The 25,329-nt window shown below is 36.2% G+C and overlaps 1 protein-coding gene across 5 annotated transcripts in view; it reads right to left on the bottom strand.

The window, feature by feature from the left end:
- DIAPH2 (diaphanous related formin 2) overlaps positions 1-25,329 on the bottom strand; it is a 213,838-nt gene that overhangs the window by 184,888 nt on the left and 3,621 nt on the right. For 3 of the 5 annotated variants that reach the window (XM_051629989.1, XM_051629990.1, XM_051629985.1), the window contains exons 2-5: positions 11,570-11,602; positions 9,012-9,188; positions 7,441-7,545; positions 3,220-3,240 (exon numbers count right to left, since the gene is read on the bottom strand). In XM_051629989.1, coding sequence (XP_051485949.1) covers positions 3,220-3,240; positions 7,441-7,545; positions 9,012-9,188; positions 11,570-11,602 — 336 coding nt within the window. The remainder of the gene's footprint in view (positions 1-3,219; positions 3,241-7,440; positions 7,546-9,011; positions 9,189-11,569; positions 11,603-25,329) is intronic. The other 2 variants (XM_051629988.1, XM_051629986.1) reach the window with 2 other exon arrangements.

A 25,329-nucleotide genomic window follows, 5' to 3' on the forward strand; every position in this document is an offset into this window, starting at 1 on the left:
GGAGTTGAACATTGTTTTCAAGTAATGCGAAGCTTTTATGTGGATCAGAGTTTTTAATATATATTCTTGTAATGGACTTTGAAGTACAGGATCTCATTAAAGATATGCATTATGTGAGAGCATCTAGTAAAGACGAAGGCAAAAGCAAAGTACAAAGAAACTCAGAGAGCTAGGTCCCACACCAGAATTTTCAGAGATTAAACTAATGCATACAAAAAAATTAATAAAAATCTTAGAAATTACTTCAGGACGGTTACTTTCATAATACTACAATTAAGGCATAGAATTCATGACAACTCAAATGAAAGCCTGGACCACAAATTTCAAAACTCTGCTCTAAAAAAAAACCAAAACAGTACATAAAAGAAAACCTACTTTACTTTCCCATGAAGGGGATAAATCTAATCCAGTCCAATCTGTGTGGATACATTTCAGGGATTAAGGATCAACAGTGACAGAGACAGAACAGACCTTACAGCGCAGGATATAGTGAAAAACAAAAGTAAGCATAGTTTTCTCTCTACACCTTTTTTTATTTATTTAGAAAACTAGGCAACAACTACATATTTTGAGATTTGTTTCTCTTCATCTTACTGTACTTAGCCTGCAGGTCCTTTCTAAATTGTTAGCTAGACAAAGAAATTGCTCACCCAGGACTCAGCAAATGTCCAGCTTCATACACTACTCAGATGAGCCACCAGAGGCCTGTTAACAAGCTTCAGAACCAGTATCTAACAAAATTAGAAAGAAAGAGCATTTTGGCTCCTGTGGGGAAATAAGATATTCTGTCTTCTTGGAGGTAGAGAGCTGTGGAGCACACCTGAACCAAATGGATGGGATGTAATAGCTAAAATACATGATCAGAAAAACCTGAAAAAACTATTCCTCTTTGAGGCACCAGCCAATTCAGACCTCATTAGGTCTCAAGCTAAAGCCGAGTTCAGCTGAAGTTACAAGTATATTGCTCCCATGAGACAGTGCTGACTTCAGTGAGAATGCTGGCAGCCAGTACACTGAAGAGATGGTTGCTTCTATCCAACTCGCTATACCTGCTCCTTGATTCGGAAAATAAATCACTCTTTAGACAGAAACAAGTAACTGATACCAGCATAACTATTAATCAAGTGGGAGCAGTAAATTACATTTTCCACCTAGTTGATAACTAACAAGTTTTTTTGCTTACTCTCTACTAATACAATTCTGTTTCTACCTCAAGCAAAGAAACCACTGTATTTTAACTAGAATATAACAACAAAGTCAGACAAGTTCTTTGGGGGGTGCAGGTGGCTAACTGTTCTGTTTTTTTTTAAGGAAAGCAATACAAGCATTTTCAAAGTGTTTTATAAAACTACATATACTCGTTCTTGGAAAGGCAGTGTCCTTGCTCTAGCTGTGAGAACACTCTCAGCTTGAGCCAGCAATCTGAAGTTTACACAGCTGATACCCACTTCACCCTGTAGATATCAGTCAAACACACTAATTTAACCCATTAAAACCACAACTAACAAGCTAATTCTACTTTAGACATCTACATCAATGCCAACAGAAGATGCTAACCTGCCACTTGAATGCAATTAGCATTGTCTATATACCTCACAGGCAGTTAAAATGACAAGTGGGCACCAGTGCTTGAGATTACAAGTAAAATTCAAATAACTTAAAGCTCTTATACACCCCTTTTATAGGCAAAACTCCTCTCTGCTTTTGCCACTACACCCCAGTAGTACCAGCATTAACAATCCAAAACTGTTCTCCTTCCTAGCCACAGTAAATCTGTAAATCTTCAGGACTGATGACATCAGATGCAATTAATTCCCAGTGGGTGAATCTTCTAAAAATATATACTGACAAGAAGCAAACCCAGATGAATGCATTATTTAAGTAATATTATGCAGAAGCCATATTCAGTGAGGGGCATTTCTTATCTTTTAAGTTATCTGGAAAAACGTGCATTTAATGCATAGCTGTTCTTCTCCATCAGACTCAAAAAGGCATGGGGAAGAAAACATAGTACAGAGTTTCCCCACCACCCATTTTACACACACCGGCTTCCTTTATAAAATAATCTCTTCTCAAAGCAGTTGTTCAGGCTAATTCCTATCATAAGGAAATTACATGTCACCAGCAATTCTTTGAAACTGGTTTTAATGCACAGAACTGGAGAGTTAATTTATCCCCTCAAAAATCAAATACCTTGTAACATATTTTCTCAGTCAGAATACAAACCAGTACTGTGTACAAAACTAAAATGTACTGGTGAATACAGACAGACAAGTCTGTTTAAAGACCACTTTGAGTAAAGCAAAGCTAACAGCCATTTCTTTATCCCTATGTGCTATACACCATGTATTTAAGTACATCTGAGGTAATAATTAGGCAGTGTTAAGTCACAGGTTGTTCTTTATTCCCTTCACTAAAAAAAAAGTACTGAATACAACCTAATTAGAAAAGCTGGCAATACCTGAAAAGCCTGTTATCACTGCAATCAAAAATAATGTCCATCCATAATTAAAAAGTACATCTTTGCTTTCAGCTACCATTTAAAATGTACATGTAATTATTCCCCAAATAATGTTTTTCTTGGAAATAAAAAATCGTTGAATGCTGTCCAACAAATTCAGTCCAAAATACTCATTTGGTTGTTTTTTTAATTAAATCACTAAATTCAAACATGACTTAACATAAAATGTAGCTAGGCACTTAATAAGGGAAAAGTTATGCTGTGAGTGACCTCCTCTTATGCTTATTAGTTGACCTTCTTAATCTGTTATGTTAATACTCTCACAGTGATGCCGTGGCAGTGTCAGCTGTTGCATAAATTACAAAAGCTAACAATTAAGACATTAAAAAAGCCACCTCTAAACAGAATTAAGTAAATCAAACACTGAAAAGTTTTGAGTGATTGCCTTCAAAAAAACATAAGACAAGTCTAAATTATATTTTTGCTCACGATGAACAGATGAGCTTTCAGTGAGTCTTGAGTAGTTGGAAATAGATTCCTGTAAATTTAAAACCAGATCCCTCAAAAGTGTAATCAATTATTTCATACTGATAAGATAAACATGATGGAGGTAGTTGACAATTATTTTGATTAAACAAGGATTGCGTTATGCCCACTGAATTGGTAATCCAAGATAAAAGTCCAAATATTGCAGCCTAATCTCCAAAAATGGAAGTGTATTCATTAAGAAAAAACAAAACTATCATGTTCATACTCACCGGAACTTTACTTCCGACTATCTGCATGCAGTGGTCAGCCAAGAGAGGTTATTGTGTAAAAAAGATAATAATAATAATGCATAAATAAACACAGCAAAGTACTTAGTAGGATGTAGCATCACACAAATCTTTCAACTTTTAATCATTAGTAGTAGTTACATTTTTTTATTATTTTATCAAACTGTTTAAGAGGTACAGCTTCTCAACAGGAAAACAGTTCTAGTGCAGGAGAAATAATCTGAAATCCCTGTGTTTGGCTGCTAAGTAATCAGTATTTTACACACCTACAAACAAATAACTAAATACCTAGCTTGACATCTATATCTTGAATGATTAAGATATATGCCATTTTGTTAAAATTATCAGGTCAGATAATTTATACATGACACTCAGAAAACTACAAATAAACTAATGGCATGCTGCCCTTCTTGTACATTTAACAGCTTAATTTATTATGCAGCTTTTTATCTATTTAGATGATGTAATCACTGAATTTAATTAAGTTTTCATAATCAAAAGCATAGCCTACAGTTATAAATCTAACTTGCATTTCAGAAAATCTCGTGTGGCATTTTTCTTCAACTGCTCAGTACGGATGCCTTTAATTACATGGATAATTAAACAGTGATTTACAGAATGACATCTTTGCTTTTCACCCCAGAGCAGCATCTCTGCACATATATGAACAAGAAGTTGACTTCCCATTGAAGAAAACTCAGTAGAAAGGCAGCACACCTCTGCCCTGTTCTATCACTTTGCACAAATGGCCATGTTCCTGTGAACACCAGGACTACAGACTTCAGCATAAACAATGTAGGCCCTTCCTTGTCAGCTATTTGCTGCAATCTGACAGCAGCCAGTTTATTGAATAACCATTTCTATATAATTAAAAGCCTGAGACCATACCATTTTGTTCTGAGACTGGAATTTTATTTTGTCTGTTTAGCCTCTACCTGCTTTATTTTCGACTCCCATCTCTGCAACTATTCTTTTACGAAGTCTTTCAGAAGACACAAGTCCCTACAAGTCTTTCACAATCACCTCTTCTCTTCCTGGTGAGGTTTCTCCTAGGAGCACAAGCACAGGATGGACTGCTATCACCAGACAATCTCTCTTTCCTAATTTACTACCTTCTCCTCTCACCAATGTTCAACTCACTCAGTATGACATGCTACCAAGTTCAACTCAAACTGAATTCTGAGCATTCACCATTTTCCAAATACTATTTCCATGGACAACAATCATCCCTTTGAATGAGAGAAGAAGTCAGAAGTGCAGATAATCACATCACATGAAAGCATCCAGCTTATTAGCTTCTATCCTTCCTCCATCCCTGTGGAAAAGGAAAGCTTTTTTTCACCTACTGAAAATCAAGGCTGCTTTCTCACTCAGAGCTACTGAAGACAATAGTTTCAGAAAAGCATGGTCAACATGCTGCAGATGGCACACAAGGCAGAGAAAATTAAGCACGAAATTCAAATATATTTTCAAATTGAGAGAGCACAAAAGCCTAACTAAAAAAAGCATTCTAAGAACTGAAAGAAAAGTCACATCAACTGTTAAGTGTACTCATCAGCTCTAAGCAGAAGAAAAGGCCGAGGTATTTTCAGTATAAAAGGACGGATGAACAATTATCTGTGACCAAAGAAAAAGGTAGAAAATTTTAAGATATATTCTGAATGCGATCAGCATTTTCATGGAAGATAAGCCTGAAGAGGCCTGAAGAAAAGAAGTTTGACAATTAATGATGCAGTAATTGGTTAGGACTGGAATTCAACTAAGCAGAATAGTAGTTTAACTAAACAGAAGACAAAATTAACAGTGAAAATGAGGTTTTCTTTAGTGTAAATAAATCTCAACCAAGATTTTACTACTGAACTCTACTTTATCTATTTTTAAATCAATTAAGATGATAGTTATTTAAGGTCTAAATTAGGATAACACACTACAGAAAGGTAATTCATATTTCTGAACAACTTTAAGTTATTCCATTCAAATGCTGCGATTCAATTGCAAGAAGGACTTAATGAAGCACACAAACTTTGAGAAAAGTCTTCTTTCATAAGAAAATCATTTTACATATATATAAAACATGCATGATGATGCTGACTTAAGTTCAACGATGCTGACTTAAGTTCAAAGTGCACATTCATGCATGAAGACAGTTTGAGATTTGTTTTGCAATTGTTAGTGCTTTTTTGGCAAACAAATCCCCAGTTCTATGAAGCTTCCCATGCTGCAGCACATATGGTGGCAGTAATGCAAGCTGTTAACATTTTCAGCAGTTAGACATGCAATGGTAGCCATGCTTTTCTTATTCAGCTACAAAACTGTGGTACCTGAGGCAGCTGCATTTCAATACCAGTACATATAAAAGAGATCACCATGGGTCAACTACTTTTTGGGAAAGAATTGCAAGTACTTCTACTGCTTCAATAAAATATTTTGCTTCCTAAGAAAAGTTTAAGGTTTAACATTGATCATCAGGTGAAGACAAAAAATTTACAATATATAATGAATAGTTCCCAAAGGCAGTTTGGCCAAAGAGAAATACGAAATTTCATAATATTCACCGCATAACCATGAATAGTTCTCCAATAACGTGTCTTTTCATCTAGACCACATTTTAAGCACTGGATTCACAACTAAAGGACTAAGGATTTTGTTTAACAGAAACTCACGCGGACACATTACTTCGCTCAGAAATATAAATCACCATTTTCACATGTTAATGCAAGCTTTTCCTCACTTAAGTTTCTAATGTTTAGAGCAAAGTATTGGAATTTAGTAATTCCCTCTCATTGCAGTTTTGATTTTTTGAAATTTAACTCTGCAAAGCTGATTTTAAAGGTTAAAAGAAAGTCAACTGTACTGCTTGCAGTTGATCTTTATAGATTCTCTAGGCAGACAACACCTGTATTTACCAGTTTATTTCACTAAGAAACAGGTGATTATTTCATGCTACTTTTAATTAGCAGTCCGACTTGGTTCTGTAGAACTGACAGCAGTGTTGTCATCATATCTTGGAATAAATTATTCCAGTCTTCATTTCCAGTAACCTTTTCTTGCACACAATAACTTAAGTGTAAGAAAAATAATAGATTCATCCTAATTTCCAGATGAAATCATATGCATTACCTAATTACATTGATAAAATTTGCAATCAGCATACTACCCCACTACCTTCTTTAAAATTCTTTATACAACAAACAGTGGCACAAAACAAGACAAAACCTATTTCTAGAGAAATCACAACATATATATCTACCTACCTTTTTTATCCAGCATTCATTAAATTTTGTGGCATATTTTTATATGACAAAAGCTATAATTGTCATAGTCAATTTTTAACACACAAAAAGCATTACTTTTGCACTTTTTTAACTAATTAGTACTAATAGTCCCACTACTATTGATCCCACTGCAGAAAATATATTGCAACTCTTTACTATCTAAAAATGTATTTTTCCCCTCCAAAAAATGTTGGGGCATCCAGGTGTTCTCTTCCATTTCTGGCACCTCAAAACAGACAGACTTAAACAATTCTGCATGAAAGATCCATCAACTAAGGGTTTATCAATCGACTTCAGTAGAGAATGATCAACATGGAAAGTCTGAATATATTTTTTTCTACTCAAAATGTACTCTGAAACTCATTTTAAGACTATCATTTTACTAAAGGAATAATTTTATTTACCTTCCGATCACTTCTTAGCAGAGTATTTAACAGTCTTCAAAAGCTACAGTACTCAACATGTTCAAACTAAGCTAAAATACCAACTTTACTTCAATTTTAAATACTTCCGATATTTGTTTCCTTGTTTTTAACATTGGAAATTGTACATCTAGTGGGTATATGAGTACTGAAACAATAGTCATGCTATCCCTTCCAAAACCTTTTGCTGCCGAAAACACACAAGATGAATTGCACAGAAATATGCTCAGGTTCCACCCGTTACTCTACACCATTGAATTTGCAATTTCTTATGGTTTACAAGAATGCATCAAGTTTTGACCTTGCCCGAAATGGAAATAAACCCCTCAGACTGCAGCTGCAAGCATTTAAAAGTACATTAGAAAGTACAGTTTTATTATTTTGTTCCCTACCACACCAAGAAAATAAATACAAACAAAGAAATGAAGAGGATCAAGTTTGAAATGCATAACTCTCCTGAAGCTGAGCTTCTTACTTTCATCTATCTTGGAGAGGTGACTACTTACCGATTTGGCAGTAGCAGAAATGTATTGGACAACCATCTCACGCTTTGTGGCCAAGTCTTTATCTCTTAAAGGAGCTTTACGTTCTTCATTTAGATTCATGTCTTCCTGTAAAGAAACAGAGCACACAACATCAAGATTCTATTTCCTGGTTGTTATTAGGTTTTGTCATTTTAATATCCTTTTCTTAAATGAACAGCTCATTTTTAAACAGAGCAGCTTTTTCCAGCTTATCTGCATTTCAGTTTGTTTAATCCTGAGTTACCCAATTTTCCCACTGAATTTTCTCCATTCAAGTCTTCATTGTTTTCAAGATTTATCCAAAATTGTAATTGCATCAAAGGTAGTTAACATTAGTTATATTTGTTTCAAGAAATAAAAATCGAGGACAAAACCAACAATTCTACTCCTGAAGTTGATCACACAAGTGTTAACTCTTGTGAAGTTCATGTGTCTTTTCTGAAATCTTATCAGAATGGACACTATTTCTGCACTATCTCATCAGAAGGATGTTCTTACACAGGTTATTAGCTTGTGACAGGGGTAACTGAGAATGTGTTCAAACTTATGTATTTAAAGCAAAACTAAACATGCAAATATTCTGCCAGATTAAATCTAAATATGCCTGCTTCAACTTAACAACTGATTAAATACAACATGTTGTCATAACTAGTCATTACTAGTTGAAGTAGCTTCAGATTAGCAACTAAGAGCAGTAAATGTTACAGTAAAACTTGCTAGCTAACAGCTTTTTCAATAATTCTTAGTCTCCAGAAGACAGATGTATTGTCTGCTTCGGTTAGCATTACTGGAAAAGCAAAAAATTAATCCCTTAGTCTAACAGACAAATCGAACAAGTACTAATTAACATTTATCCTATCTTTCAAAAGATTCACAGCTCTACTGAATAGAGTAGTGCTGCACCGTGGAACAGGACAGCCATGCAGACTGTGTGGAAGTCTACTACAATTTTAGACAACAATATTATTTCTAACAAAACTCAAAAGCCTGCATTTCCTGATATTTCACATATTGACATCCATGTGCATGACAAAATTAATATACACACGTTAAAAGTTTGTTTCTGTATTACTAACAGAAAAGCTTGCTTGCAAGTAGAATCACAAGCCTTGACAATTGAACCTAAGACAGAAAATATACGAGACCATACAAAAATTCAGCTTTCTATACATCAAGATTTTATTAATAGAAATAAGTAAATGCCTAGTCAAGTTTACTAATAACTATTCTTCAACAGCAGTTTTTAACTACTGCAACTAGGGTCTATAGAGGTTAATTAAGCACTCAACGGCCTAAGATTTTTCTTTTTGGCTTTTTACCTTTTCTTTCTGTGTAAAAGTAGACCAAGTTATTTAAACATATATAATACTAGCACTCAGAGTTATTTGGCTATTTCTGTGCTAATTCAGACAGGTCTAACAGGCCTGTACTATGCTACATCCTCCCAGGTAGTTAATACTCCCAAAATGACATTTGAAAATCACTACTACATAATAAATGCCAAGATGAAAACAGATTATCACCTCACAAAATGATACAGCCCATCATCTTACCATCATTTTTTCAAAGAGATCCATAACTTCTTTCTCTGATAAGTTCATGCAACGCTCATCACCAAGTGCCTGGGCAAGTGGAATTTCACTTATAGGAGGCTGAGAGTCAATAGGATGCTGAATGAGAGGCTTCTCTTTTTTCACTGCCGATCTTCTGAAGCTTGTTATTCTGTCACGCTGAAAAGACATTCATTTTAAAATAAGCAAACATATAAATATAAAATATAGGAAAGCAGCCAATTACACGGCAGTAAAACAGATTTTTAGTAAATCCAAGCAGCAGAGTTAAAACTCAAACTGAACTGTAAGTAAAGATACTTAATATTGTTTTCATAGAAAGGTAACATTTAAGGTAAATTCGTGACAAGTCACATGCAAGAGAGATATAACTATGTCTCACAGTTTCAAAAGTATATCAGCAATTTTAAACTCTTAGTGTTTCCAAGTCTTGAATATATTCCTCTCACATTAGTCCCTAATTATCCCGATAGTGAATAAATATGGTACCACAAAGGTACTGTCCAAGAGTTCCTTCACCTGAAGAGCTATAAGTCTTTGGAGGACAACTGAAAAAGCCAGGGTTGGGAAGGAAGTACTCACAAGTTCATCAGGCTTATAAAAATATCCTGCTAAAGCAAAATAAAGTTTGTAGAGGAATTAATGCTCTGAGTATAGTTCACAATTCCTTGAAGCGTTTTTGAGTAAGGACTCCTGAAATTAGTGCATCATTTTAAAAAGCCAGGTAATGGATTATTTGCATAGGAGCAGCCATTCAGAGTTAAATATACATAACAGACATTAGTGAAAGCATATCATACAGTCTGCAATGACATTTTACTGGTTAAGGCTGACTTGTTTTATGCCTTGCACCAAACCCCCCACCTTTTCTTTTTTTTTTTTTTTTTAAAACATGCTTACTCTGTTAATTTGTTAATATTGGAAACAACCAACAAGGGCACCTTCCTTATAAGGCCATTTATAAATGCATTATCAATACAGAAGTCAATTCTGAACAGTGTCAGAATTAGTTGTGGGTTTTTTCTTTTTTATTTTATAATACTGTCTAACCATATACATATGGAAATTTTGAGAATGTTACATCGATAGCTTTTTTTCTAAATCAATTGTCTAAATCAACAAATACTAGTGTATTTGTTTCAGGCACTGAACAGCCTTATGAAGATGTGCTTCCATCTAATAGCAGCTTATGTAGGGCTACCAGTACCATTCATAGCAATTATTGCTGTCTCTATGAGGACCCATAAACCAAAATTTATATTTTCTATAATTAAACCACCTCTGTGAAGTGTGAAAAGTTTAATGGAGTATTTAATTGGTAGAAAATGTGGCTTAATTTTAGATTAGTCTGCTTAGAAGTAGAGAAATTTGACCAGGTGCTATGTAACACAGGAAAGAAAGGTTCTTTTGTTGTTGTTTTTGTTCTTGGGGTAGTTTTGTTGCTGGTTTGGTTTGCTTAGGATTTTTTTGAGATCCTAACACGACAAACTCCAAATTTTGAAGGGAAAGTATCCCTAGATAAGCTGCACACCCTCTGAATATTTTTGAAGGGGATTTTGTTTGTGCTTTTGAGGGGAGGGGGGGGTTGGGTATATGTTTTCTTCCTCCTTAGAAGTTTTACATTTGTGGACAGAAACACATTACCTACAAGGATACTAGTAATGTCTTTAAACAAGGCAATAATTTTAAATTAAACTAATTTTTTCCTTATTAAAATAGTTTACATTACAATTTTTGAAACAAAAATTAGGGCATAGTCAGTGAAAAGGCCAAAGACATTACACAGTGTATCCAAAATTAGCCCATATACATCAAATGCTGAAATTAAAATGCCTGTTCAGCAGTTACAAATAAAAGCCATTTAAGATCAGTTTCACCACACTGTGATCCATTTCAATCATACCTTCTTAACAACAAAATTGCTTAATCAGATTGCAACAGTGAGATCAGTTTAAAATCATAAATGAATGCCGGATAACCAGGTATAATTTCTTCATTTCAAACATGTAAGTGATGATTAACAGGCCAGTGTGGCTTAACTATTATATAGAGAAAATAAAAGTTTATAATTTTACTGAAATCAATTTTGATGCAAGTTTGTTAAAATACCTTGCAAAATGTTTCAAAATATTCAGAAATACTGAATACCAACTTGTTTGACATGCAGCACACACTTATTACCCAAAATGGTTCCACTTGAATCATGTGGCAGCTAACTTTGAAGAACCACTGCAGATCCTTTAATGTTAAAAAGCTCAAGAGAAATAATACTTGAACTGCTGAATAACAGTTTCAACATACCCACAGTATTACTGAAGTATTTAGAATATGGTAAAGGAAGCTCCTCAAAAAAGATACTATTAATTACCCTTTGGCAACTGAAGTTACAAAAGATGATCTTTAGGAATATTAACTCAATTTTCCAAAATCTAATCCTTAATATCCTTATAAGAACATGTTCTATTGTCCACAACATTTCAAGTTAAGTAGCATGCAGTGTGGAGTTACCATTGCAAATTAAGATGTTACAAAGACCTTACCATATCATCTGCCAAAGTTTTTATTTGAATATTCTATTAAAACAAAAAAAAAAAAACACACAGACAAATCAAAGAAAAAAAGACAATATTACCTACTGTTTCAGAATAAACAAGTCTGTATTTCATGTATTTTAACATTAACAAGCAGTTGAAACTTCACTGTGTTCTAAAAAGGCTACAGCTAAATAAACATGGAATCCACTGTGTTTTGTGTGGAAAAGTAGGCTTGTATCCCATTTCACCTTGCCATTTGACTATTCTACTCATGAACCTGAAACCTGCACAGTCTAGCAGCCCCATTTAATGCAGGATGACCTTTTGGAAAGCTTTCTGAAACAAACATGGACTTTCGGACTTCAAACTGAGTCAGCAGACAGCTATATGACATTGTGTTTCAACAGAGTGTTTGAGACTCAGAGGGTTGAGAATTTCCTGTGCTCTCACTTCCTCTTGAGCCTTCTGCCAGTTTCCCACTGCTTCACTTCCTAAATTCACCTTAACACCGAGTAATGTAAATTGTCAGATGAACTGAGTAAAGCCAGTGTACTGATAATGCACAAACGAGTTCCTAGTATCTCTCCCTCTCTAATGCCTTCTCACTTTTTCCCTAATGACAGTAAAACCTGCTGACAAACATGAGCAACACCACATTTTATTCATGGCCAAAAATGCAATCTATGCAGCCTAGAGTATCAATAATCATCTTGAGGAAGCATTCAGTTAATACACATTGCTCAGTTTATGCCAAGCAGTCACAAACAGGCAAATAAGGTCTAGAACTTTGGTAGGGAGGAGGAATCTGGGACAAGAAGAACAGCTGTATATGAAAAAGTGTGGTTGTTAATCCATCATGACACATCCCTGCCATTCATTGGTTAGGAAACTGCAATCCTATCTTCTTGGAGGGTAAGGTTACAGATTCCTTGGTTAGGCTCCCACCAGCCAAAACTATCAGGATGCTTCTAGTCAACATCCCATACCACTGTGTATCGCTCACACAGTGGATGAATTCAATGTTACTGGAAATTAACCTATAACTGTTCAACATACACCACACAATGTATTACTTGCCCTTGAAAGACAGTAACACACCATGCTCCTCCTAATTCTACTTTCTGCCTCTTGGCAGACAATTGTCAATATTCTATTTCTGAACAAAAACATTTGCAAGACTATACAAATAGTGGGGGAGGCATCAAAGTGGGAAGGAGGGAAAATGTGTTCCCACTCTGAAAGTATAAAGACAACAAGCATTCAGAGGTATCCAGGACATGATCCTGGCTGACAGGTCAGTCTCCACCCAGCCACTTGCTCATTCCCTCACAGCAGGGTCAGGGACAGATTCAGAGGTGCAAAATCTAGAAAAATCCATGGGTTGTCACAAAGGCATTTTAACAAGTGAAGGGGAAAAAAGAAAGAAAGAAATAATGCAAAAGTCAGAAGTCCGCACCAACAACTCAATACCTATCCAGCCTCTGAGCAACTGGTCCTTTGGAAAAAAACTCCTCCTCCCCACTCCACCACCCCTGTTTTTCTAGCTGATCATGACATTATATGGTATGGGATATATACTTGTCAGTTTGGAGCAGCCGTCCTGGCTGTGTCCCCTCCCAACCTTTCGCCCACCCTATCCTGCTCCTAGAGAGGGGCACACTAGGAAACAGTAAGCCTTGTAACTGGGTAAGCCCTGCTTTCACACTGGCATTTTATCAACACTGTTTTGGTCACAAATCTAGAACACAGCACTATACACGCGCTAGGAAGAAAATTAACTCCATCGCATCCTGATCCACTACAGACAGCTAGGATCAAGTGTTTTTCTCTTACTATTCCAGATGCTAACATCAACCATTCACCTTCCTAACTGCCATATTTCAATCCTCTTCCCTGCAGATACATCTCTCCTGTATTTACTTCACCTGGACTTAGTATGGAATTAAAAGAGGAAGTAATACTCTAATCTTTAAATCAAATCTAAGATGTCCTTACTCTGGTAAACAGACATTTTATTTTTAATGAAGATTATTGAGCAAAAAGTGCAAATAAAGTAAAACTTAACCACGACTTCAACCCAGAGAAAGCTATGTAAGCAAACTTTTAAAACTCTGTATCCCTTTTAGCAGTCACTTGAACTAGAAATATTCTCATTTAAGTACTGTCAGTCTCTCAGAGAACCTGGAACAGGATAATCTACTCCATCTCTACATTTATATTGCATTTGTCACTCAAGCTCCTCTGGGCAAAATACCGAATTCTAAAGCAAGATACCACACAGCATTTTTTCAGACATCTCAAGCACACTTCCCAGATATCCTTCTGGTGCATAGCTACACTGCTGCCAGTAGCTACTCAAGATAAGCAACACATTTAACAGGTAGAAGAGAAACCGCAAATAGCTGGAGGCAGAGGCAAGGTAGTTACACACCTGAAGATTCTCATTGACACAATTTTGACAGTCTCTTATACTAATAAATAAATCACACTTCCAGCCTGATTTAAGAACATAAAATACAAGTAGTTTACCTCACAAGGAAGAAGTTAAAGATATCACCATTTTTGTAGTCAGACCTCCAGCATTATTCTTTCAGCCTTCTATAAAGACAGCCAGAACATCCCAGGATGAAATCAACTCTTTTCCCTAGCTCGTTAAATACACTAACTCCCCGAGTTTAGAAACAGCCCAAAGGCAAAGGTTTTTAAAAAATCCGCATGCCAAAACATTTGCTGATATGAAATATACAATTAATATTTAGATATATATAAAAAACCGTAACATTTAAGACAGCAGCATATCATCTCTCAGATTTCAATAGCAACACAAGCCACAGAACTTCATCAACTCCTATATCAAAGAACTATTTCTTCAACCAGAAGACTTAAGTGACAGAGCTTATCCCATTCAAATGTAATCTTCCCAGTCTATCAACAGTTAAAAATATCACTTTCTATTTAGTTTACTGTTTCTCACTACTTGCATAAGTACTGACAGGTCACAACAACAAAGCACACAGAAATCACAGCACATACTAATGCAACTGAATCACATTATTCTTTTATCTTAAAAGGTCAGTCTCAGCCATGCTAAGGTTCAGAGTAATTGAAATCTCGCAAATAAAAACAACAGATTTTCACCATAGTTCACTACATTTATTGGTATAAGAATCACTTTTTCTTCATCTGAGCTCAGTTCAGGCTACTGCAGTAACTATGTCAATATTCAAATAACTAAATGACATGAAATGACTGCATTAGCTTTTAATGCAAAACTCGCAAGTCTACTTTCTCAAATGTTTTTCTAACTTCTGCATTATTAAAACCATGCAGATCACTTGAGCTGGCCATGAGCTGTAAATTAAGGTGTCTCAAAATAAGTTGATTGAACTTTCCATTATATTATCCATATCTATTATAAGTATCACTTTGCCATGTTCTTAGTTGTTACACTCAAGACTCTCACTTCCACCACAAAAAAAAAAAAAAAACAAAAGCAACTCACAGTTTACCACATGTACAATGAATCAGTGATCAGCTGGATAACTTACAGCTTAACAGCTTTTTCACTCCACAGGACATAGCTCAGGCAAATCATGGTGTGCTGCAACACTTCAGCACACAGGCTACACCTTCAATTAACATCTCCAATTGCTACTAGCAATCCTAGTGTTATACAAGTAACAGAAAGAAACTTAACTTTCTTGGATTTAAAATAAGATGATATTACTTTTTTCTACAATTTTCCTGCACTACAACACCTGCAAAAGACTTTGTAGAACTCAGCTCAAGAATAAGGGTTTTTTTACTGGCTGCAAGTAAATCTGCATACACCCTATGAGTACCTGAACCAAGGCAGTCTAAAGGGACAAAACTGAAAAATGGTTTATATCTGACATACAGAAAGCTGTGTGCAATTTGAGTCTAGGCCTTACAGCCACAAAATAGAATTCACTCCTACAGCCTCTGTTCTTCAGTACAGAGAATGAGTAATGTTCCCATGAGACAAATTTAACCATCTGTTAACATATTCAATTTTGCAATTAAATGTTAAAGAGGTTCCTAGGAAATTGTGAGACAATATCAGAGTCACATTAGCAGATGTGCAGAAACTAGAACTGCACACTCATTTAGGCCTATCAATATCTTATTCAAAAAAGAATACCTAGTATTGCTATTTAAAATCAGTTCAAGTATAATTCACAAAATGTTTCCTTTGAAGTTAATCTGTTGTGGGTTTTTTTGCACTTTGGCAGTATTCACCATGGTTTCAAAAACAGCTTGAAATTACTGTTGTAATCCAACTATCTTTGAGATACCTGATGGAGTCAGCAACACTACATATTTGCATTTGCTCTCTATGATACCACACAGAAAATTCTTGCTTTGCAGCTGTTGATCTCACAGATTCTTTAAACATGTACTATTTAAATTATTAAACTAAGACCTAACGTATAACCTGGAGCAAAGAGAGACCAAGGACCTTGTGAACACCTTACATTAAGTTGCTAAAATGAAGCTGCAAAGTTCATGTTGCCAGCACCAAGGTGGCACACAGAGAGTCAGACCTGTTAGTCTGGAGAATGGCAGACATCTTCCAGCCATGAAGCCAACTGGTTTTCCCCAATTATTTTCCCCAAGAGATCATCCAGAAACAAGCAATACTAAGAAAAGAAGACAACTCGTTGTGCTAAATAAAGCCAGAGGGTTAGTCATTATTAACAGCAGAGGGCACTAATTATTCAATGATATTGCTGAAAGACTGCCTCAGCACCACTCCAAATAGGAGGGAGGGGAAAACAGGCCAGGGGCATATGCCACTGTCTAATGATCAGGGCATGAAGGAAAGGGGCACCTCTACACTATGTCTCTATGCAACGGGAAGACAGAAACCCTAAACAGCTGTCTGATCTAACCTAAAACGGAGGTTGAGAGAAACTGAGACAGCTTTGTAATTTTTGTCTGATTGGCAGAAACAACACTGTTACACCCCAAAAGCAAAGTCAGTGTTTGAGAAACTGCATTTTTTCCATAAGACTTCAAAGAAGTTTTTACCAAAAAGCAAGTTTATTCAGAAGTTGAGAAAAAAATAACTGCAAACAAACTTAGATTACTTAATTTCAACAGTTTTGTAACTGAAGATACAAAGTAGTCAAGGAAAAATATTCAACTACTTTTTTTTTATATATAGCTCAAGCCACCACTACTATTTTGAAAAGTTTGCTTCAGACAATAATTTATTGGAGTTCATTGATAAGTAAACCTTACAATCTGAAAAAAATGAAATGCTTCTTTCAAAAACTGCAGTTCCATAGCAGTCTAAGCCAACAAAATTGTTGGTTGTGAGACAAAAGGGCAAGTGTGTTACTAGGACAGCTGGCAGTCAATTCAGCTTAGACCACCTGTAGAAACTATTCCAGAAAGCCTGTTGGAAGAGGCAGGATTTTGCTAGCCAGTGCAGTGGCAAATATAGTAAATTTTGACATTTTCCAGGGCTTCTGCTAGAGAATAAACATTTTCCATCAAGTCTCTGCATCATCCACATCAGATAAGTTATCACAGCCCAGGATTAGCAGAGTTTATAGCAGTGATGCTGCATAACTGATTAGTTCATTATACAGCCAGAATCTGTCTCCTCTTTTGATATCTAGTGATCATGCAAGACACATGTGACAGTATACTATGCTTTTCAGTATAGCTGAACGAACTGTCTCTCTTCAGGACGCTCTACAGCTTTTAAATTCCTCACTCAAAACTGTCAGGACACAGTTTGCTAGTTAAAATTTTTACAAAGTAGACTTTTGAAAGAGTCAAGTCATAACTCCATAAATTTCACAGCAGATAGGCATTTCAATACTGCTTATATGTAGTGCATACTAGTCTCAATATGCAGGTTTCATGTTCATATTTAATAATGAAGATCTTAACAAACATCCAAAGACATGGCTAACCGTGTTCTTACAACCAAGATTTAAAATATTCTAGTTTGAAGTTTCCAATTTTATTCTCAACTTTTACCTCTGGTTTTATTAGGTAATTTAGAAACAGCATTTATAGGGCACATGTTACGAAAAAAAAAAATAATTAACACAAAACACACGACAAGAACAAACTACCAACAAACTGAACACACAAACCAACAAGCAAAAATCAGTGACCACAGCCCACATATAGGTACAAAGCTCTGTAGCTACATGTCCCTGAGGCCAAGTAAGGTGCAACTAATAATCTTTCCTTTCAAGGATTCTGGGCAGCCTGGCAAATCCCTATGAATTGGGTGTAGCAACAGAAATTGATATAAAGTTTCTGCATAGAAACTACAGGCACCTCCAGGACAACCTTACCTTACAGGTAGTCTCAGTTGCACTGTAACAGGTAAATATTTGCATAAAGTAGTAACTCACAATAGTAGTAACTGACAATATTGAGACAACATATGGGACTGAACCAATTGTCAGCAGCATAAATGGGGAAAACAACTAAGGGAATTCTGCTTTTTCATGTACTTGAACTACCAGGCTAAGCATTCACACAGTTGCCATTGACTTTTTAATTTTTGCATCACCTGCAGACTAGTCTAGAGTTTATTTTGGGCTTAAATAATTCCACTCTCAAATCTAATAATCTTGGTAATGCGTACTTCAATTGTCTTTCTTAAAGAACATTGTATTTTAAACAAGTAGGATTCATACAGTTGAGTGCCAAATACATTTCTTGCTTCGCTTGATAAGAAAGCTTATTCCAAAAGCTGCACCTCCTAAGCTTCCTTTCGTAAAATGCTAGTAGATTAGAAGTGGTTGTTATTGTACTGGATTGTCAGTTTCACCTACAGCAAACAAATCAGTTGGTTAGTAATAAGATTAGAAAATGTTTTTTTCCTAGGAAAATCAGCTGAGATCACTTGCTAAAACAGTCACTTGAATAGTCATTGGATCAACTTCCAGGACTTAATTACGAATGAACATGTAACAGCCCCTAGTGCAGTAAATGGATTGTTTAGATGCTCCCTGTACTGGGTGCATGCCTGTTGCTTTCCTGCCAACTGTGTCTGTCAGTACCATATTCAGCCCTGTATCTCTGCTGCTGCTTTTTCAAAAATGCAATTGTTTGACTTCTGAGCTTTGAATTTTTAGGCAACTTGGCTTTTGCCTTTTTGGTATAACATTGCAAAGTGCTTTTGAAACATTCTGGAACAGTTAAACTGAAAAAAATATGTCAAAACAATTCTTGACATATCAAGTGGAAACTTTATCTCAATTTTATGCTTAGATACAAGCAGGGGATTTGAGCTATTTGCTCTCAATGCAGCAGCAGAATGAAGCCAGTTCAGCTACACAGCAATACTTGATGTGCATCAAACTGCAATACTTGGTGTGCCTCAAACAGCTGCTCATCTTCCTTGTTCCAGGCTCTCATAAGTGCAAGTGAGTGGTATTTTCATTCAGACATTGTGGAGCTGCTCAAACTGAGTGAAAGCTATTATAAAGCTGCTGAGTTTGGTCAATTAGGAGAAGTGAAAATAGGCCTCCTCCTTTTACACCTTACTTCCTAAAGAGAGACACTTTTTCACTGTGTTCACCTTCACTCTTACCGTGCAGTCTTAGTTTGCTTTTTACCATTTTACACACATGCAGCCCTTTTAACTACAAGTATATGATTTGAACCTGGGATTAACCTTTTGTTGAAACCTAGGTTTTTCTCTCAAGGTAAACAAGGACCAGTTAACTTGATAGTCAGAGTTCTTTCAAAATCATCAGAAAAATGAAGCAGAAACTTCAGTACTTATGCACTTCTTTTTTTTCCTTTCCAAGCTTACTTGCTTGCTATTTCACAGTCCATGCAAGTTTCACCAAATGCCCCAGTACAAGTGACAACTTTTCTACCTGTTATATGCAGAGATAGTTTTGGGGAAGATTCTTAACTGACTATGCTGTTTGTTTTGTGGAACAGCTCTTGCTTTTGTGGGTACAGTAAACACTGAAATAAGTATCACAGTTCATTTGAATTTTTTTCTGCTACTTTTGACAGACTTTGAGGAAGTGAGGACATGTGAATTTGCTTTGTTTGGGTTCTTTTTTAAATAGTAAGAAAATCCTCACAAAATCCAACCAACCAAAAACCCACAAAGGAACTGGCAGTGGAATGGATGCAGTGAGCCAAAGAAGCAGAAATTAGTTGTGAACATTACTCATTTTGTCTGTACCCAGCAGTCTTAGAACATACGGTCACAGGGATCACGTCAACAACTTAGAATAATGTTGTCTGTCTTCCAAGACACAGACTTCTAGCAAAGAGCAAGTACAGAGCAGCATGTGAATCCTTCACGGAAATAGTTGATGGTAAAGTTACTTTTCTTCTCCCCTAATAATAAAAAATGTGATACTACAACTTGGAAAAACTGAGCAATGCTGCTGCCATAGCAAGGAATTTAGGCTTTTCCTCGAAGAGCAGAAACTCTAGATCAAGTAATTTCTGCATTCATGGACAGTAACATAAAACAATAGTCAAAGCATATTGGGTCAATCTGCATTTACAGCTGCTGTAATAAACACAAGCACTATCTGGTCCTTTGCCTATTATTTCCTGTTTATACTAGCTTCCTGAGAAGTTTATTTGTCCTTTAGAGAAGTAGGAAATGAAGCAGCATGTGAATAGAGAGGAAGTATATTGTACATAATAAGGAGGAAGCCAATGGTAACATTTGACTACAGTACAGGTGTTAAAATATAAGAGGAACTCAGGAGGATTACAGCTGCTCATAACAGGTTACAGACAATCTGTTATCTTTTGCTAAAGGAGAAAGTATGCAAAAAAGTTGGTTTCTCATAATATAGAAGTGCAATATGTGCATGGGTCACTCATGAACCCCTAAATGAGTTTCACAAAGGTTTTCCCATAAATTCACATTTTATTTTCTTTTTTAATTAAAATGTTAACTGATGGGACTACTGCTTATTTTATAAATTGTTCAGGAATTAGTGTGAATTACAGAATACTGCAAACTAACCTTACTGGATTTAGGAAGCATGTCTTACCCACCCCCCAGCTTTGTCTGAAGTTCAAATGTGAACTCATATTTGTAAAATATGAAAATTGTATATCTCATTTACAGATGGAAATTTCATCAAAGCCTACTGCTGTACTCTTTACCTTTCTAGTTTGGGAATGCCTTCACCAAGCTGTAGGCTCCACCATTCTCCAACTGGAGAATGAAAACAAGACTGAAGTACTAGAAACAAAGCACTGTATTGACACCAAAGTCAAGACAAAATCAGTTACTAGGTGCTTCTACAATAAAGCTTTGGTTGCAACTTCTGTCTCAAGTCTGGTTATAAACTACCTTCTACTCCCCTATCACACTCTTTAGTTCACTCCATCTGTTTGTCACTAAGGCTTTTATAAGCAAAGATTTGCAATTATTATGGAAACACTTCAGCATATACAAAATTAGATTTAAATTCTACTGCATAGCTTACAAAGAGGGACAGACTCAGTCTGAAGGATCTCAGTTAATTTGAGTTCATGTGCTAATTCTTTAACTTGGCCAGCTGACGTGTATTTATTACCCTTTAGGTTTCCAATTTTGTATTTTAAGCTTTTGTTTTTAATGTACCCATTAAATGTGGCCAGCACAAGAATTAAAAAGCAAATAGCCACAGTGTAGATGCTTAGTCTGATACATTGTAATTTTTTTTCTTCTTAATGCTAATATTTACCTGTTTTAATGCAACTGGAACACTGGAAGTAACGTCTCAACTTCTAGTAACTGTCAAGTTCTCATCTACCCATGCACTCACACAATTACAAATGTTAACATCCAGCACAGTTCCATTACGAAGGACATATTCAAACCACAATCATGAGCAGTATGAAAGAATAATAGACTGCAGAACTAACGTTTCCCAACCAAACCATCCCTGAGACCAACATGAATTTCTACAGAGCCACTTGTAAACACATAACTAACTAGCTGTGGCATAACAGAAATGTCAAAACCATTGAAGGTCTGTGGTTTTCTCCTCTTGTCTCCAACAATTTACTCTGAGGATCACTGAAAGGACCAAGGCAGCAGCCTTACAAGAAAGCCACCTGTCACATGCATCACCTTGAACTTCCTCTATTCTCACTCTCACCCACAACAGCCTGAAATCAATTCCAAACTCCAGTTTCTCATTCACATAGGAAGAGCTCATATGTATTAGAAACTCTTCAGAACATTTTTGCTTTACGTAATAGAGAAGGTGTGGTGATACTACAGTATGCACTACACCTTAAGGCCAAATATTACCACACCCAGGTGGACCAAATACCTTTAGCAGCTGTATCAAAGTATAAAACATTTTCCATGTGTGGGCTTGTTCCAGAATTGAACTTACAAGGTATTTCTCTATTTCTATAAATCAGGTGAGTTTATGGTTTCTATCACAATGCAGGCTACAATATAAGTTAATTGCCATAGCAGATCATTTTCAGATCTGCCCATGTGCATACAACATGCTGCTTTCACACCACATCAAATTACACAGCTACCATGAGAAGATGGCTGAAAAGCAGGTATGACCATAGTATCATAATACTACTAATGGATGAACTTTTGACAAATTAATGAAAAAGATTGGAAACAGGTTGCTCCAGAAGGCTCTGGAAGCCCCATTCCTAGAAGTATTAAAGGCCAAGTTGGATTTGGCTTGGAACAACCTGGTCTAGCAGGTGTCCCTGCTCATGCAGGGGGGTTGGAACCACATGATCTTTAAGGCCTCTTCCAACCCAAACCATTATATGATTCTATGAAAAGGAGGAAATTCAGAGTGCTCTAACACCAATTTTATTTGTTCAAGTAAACAATCAAAGAATGAACAACAATAAAAGAGGGGTTTGAACTGGTTCAGTTTTATTATCTTGTTTGTCCCACTGCAACACAAAAGCTTTAAATCAGCAGAGTCCAACAGTGGGTACGCAGACTGCTTAAGCCCTCATACCACAGCCTCAAAAATGCTGATTCTTTCATTGTAATCCCTTTCTCCCACACAATTAATAAACAGTTAACAGGTGGAATATACTAACTTTACAGGCTGCATTAGTACTACTTTTGTCAAGCAAGATTCAGCTTACCTACTTATTAGGAAGTTACTCTTGAAAGTGGGAAGCATCTAAGTGCTCACTCCACCAATAATGTAGTAAAAAGTTACTTGATTCACAGGACCTTAAAGATTAATTTGGTACAAAAATAACATACAACTCTAAGACAAGTTAGCTTTGTCTAACTGCAACTTTATACATTGCTACAAAAATACCAAAGTAACTGTTTCAACTGTTTATCTTCTCTCAAAAGTAACTACCACCACCACAACCACCACCACCGGCCTTTATAACAAAACTTATTTCTTCCAAAATACAGCTACTGGATTATTAAAAGGAAATAAAATACTGTGATTAAAGAATGGCCATTATATACCAGTTGTAAGGAATTATGTAAAAACATTCATTTTAGTAATTTCCTAACTTCTTGTGGTTTTAAGATTGAACAAGTAAACTGATGAATAACCAACTGAAATTGTCAGTTGCTTCAGCAGCAACTGCCATCTCTTGTTCTACTTGACCTCTAAATTTTGTGGGGGATGAAAAGAATTAGAGGAAAGTTATTAGGTATTATTGCCAACTTCAATTGCACCAATTGATGGAGAAAAGACTGCCATCTGGTAACCTCCCCAACTTTTTGGGTCACCAGCAACCACAGTATCATTAAAATACTTTGAAGGGTATTTGTAATAAAAAAAAGCTCATCCTTAATAATTTGGATATTCAGCACCACTGTGCTTAAAACCACCAGAAGCATTACTTCTATTTGGCATGATTACTGTCAGTTCTCCCTGTCAAAGCCTCTCGCATTGTCTAGGTTGAACATGCTTTGTTTGCAAAGCTTCCTGTCTTGTACAGAACAGCTCTGCATTTTTGTCTTACAAGTAGCAGTTGAGGAAGTTTAATTACCACAAGGATATTGGCTTATCACTGTATCTATCACCTCATTTAAAGCATCAATATCAATTTACATTAAAAGCTAAAGCATCTACCTAAACATCTGCACCAAGCATGCCCTACATTACCCTATTAAAAGCAGTGCCTCACCAGTATACCTTTCAGCAACAGAACAAATTTTCCGAAGATACCGATTTTACTTTTTAGTAATAGCTGCACCCTGACTAACTTCACTTGCTCAGACATCTTAACTTTGACCTAATAAGGCCAAGAGTCTTCTAAAACACAAGCCTTTCAGTTCATATTTTCCTCAAGCATCCACTTGAAGTAAGAATCCTCTGCAGGCAGGCACTGATTTTACGCAGAGACACTGTGATCTCAAACGTAACACATTTTATTCATTTGCCAAAAATCTCTGCACAGCCTGACTCATAGTTCATGTATGCAGTATACAAATGTCTAAACAAGTCATGTGTAAAGAGCACATTATCTCTCAATAGGAGAAGGTCATCAAACAAACTGAGAAGTCAAAGGTGACAGGGCAATGTAGGTCCTATGTGTAGCACACAGCCTGTCTGACAGGGTCTGACACACGCAGTTTAAAGCACTCCTTAACTCCTGCACTGATAAGGGTGGAGCAGCATTGCTGGGAAACCTCCCGAGCACACTCAGTTCATTCCACTGATGCTAGTTTATAGCACATTAGTCAGAATGTGGAGTTCATAGCTTTAAATCCAACGCAAAGTTCACGGGATTTAAAAGACTTCACTATAAGCATAAACAATTTCTGCTTTAAAACAAAGAATCAATTGCTCCTTGTTGGATGAATCACCAACCCCACTTGCTCTCCAATCTCCTAATCTACTTTTAAAGGCAGAATCACACTTAGAAGACAGTTCCTTTCAGAACTTTAATTTGTAGCTAAGTGGAGTATCTCTCCCTCAGCAAGTACCAGCCAAACCTGAAGTGAACTTCGGGGTAATGGAGCATGCTTTTGGCATGGCACTAGCCACTGCCTGCACAGAAATATTTAAACTTATGCTAATACTAACAGACAAGCTTTAATTAAAAAAAACACTGGCCATATTAACTTCTAGTCACCAGAGCTCTAGTAGTCAGGAAGCACCACAAATGCTATTATAACACTTCTTTTTCAAGTACTGATTCACAGAATCACAGATCTCATTACTTTCTCAGTTTAATCCAAACTCCTGCCCAAAAAGCAGGGTCAACACTGAACTCAAACCAGGCCACTACAGGCTTTGTCCAGGTTTCCAGGTCTTGAAAACCTCAAAGACAGGGATTACCATGTGTCCGGTCAACCAATACCTAACTATCCTTCAAATTATTTTTTCCCTTTATACTTAGTTTCCTCTCCAGAGACCTCTCTGGCTCATTTTGTGGCCTCTGTCTCATTTTTCTGCCATAAACTTCAGTAAAAAGCATGGCTTCAACTTCTCAGCTAAAAGATGAACAACTTGATAAGACTTCTGGTTCAGCTAAGCTGCAATGGCTACGTAAAATCTGACTTGACACTTTCAACCACTTATTGATTTCCTAGGTAGCCAACAGAATCATATACTTCCCATGTGATACTGAAGTGTTAAGCTGAGCAAACAATACCTAAGTTAAGGATTAACAAACACAGGAATCCCAGAAATCTCCCTTACAACCCTAACTTAGCCTGTTTCCCCTAGTACAACAAGCATACTTTTAAACAAGCAAAACAAGCACATTGCCAAAACCAGTTAAGAATGTAACTGCTTATTGCCATCTCATGCCAGCCTATTCTC

This window comes from Apus apus, chromosome 12 (assembly GCF_020740795.1).
Source record: "Apus apus isolate bApuApu2 chromosome 12, bApuApu2.pri.cur, whole genome shotgun sequence".
NCBI lineage: Eukaryota > Metazoa > Chordata > Aves > Apodiformes > Apodidae > Apus > Apus apus.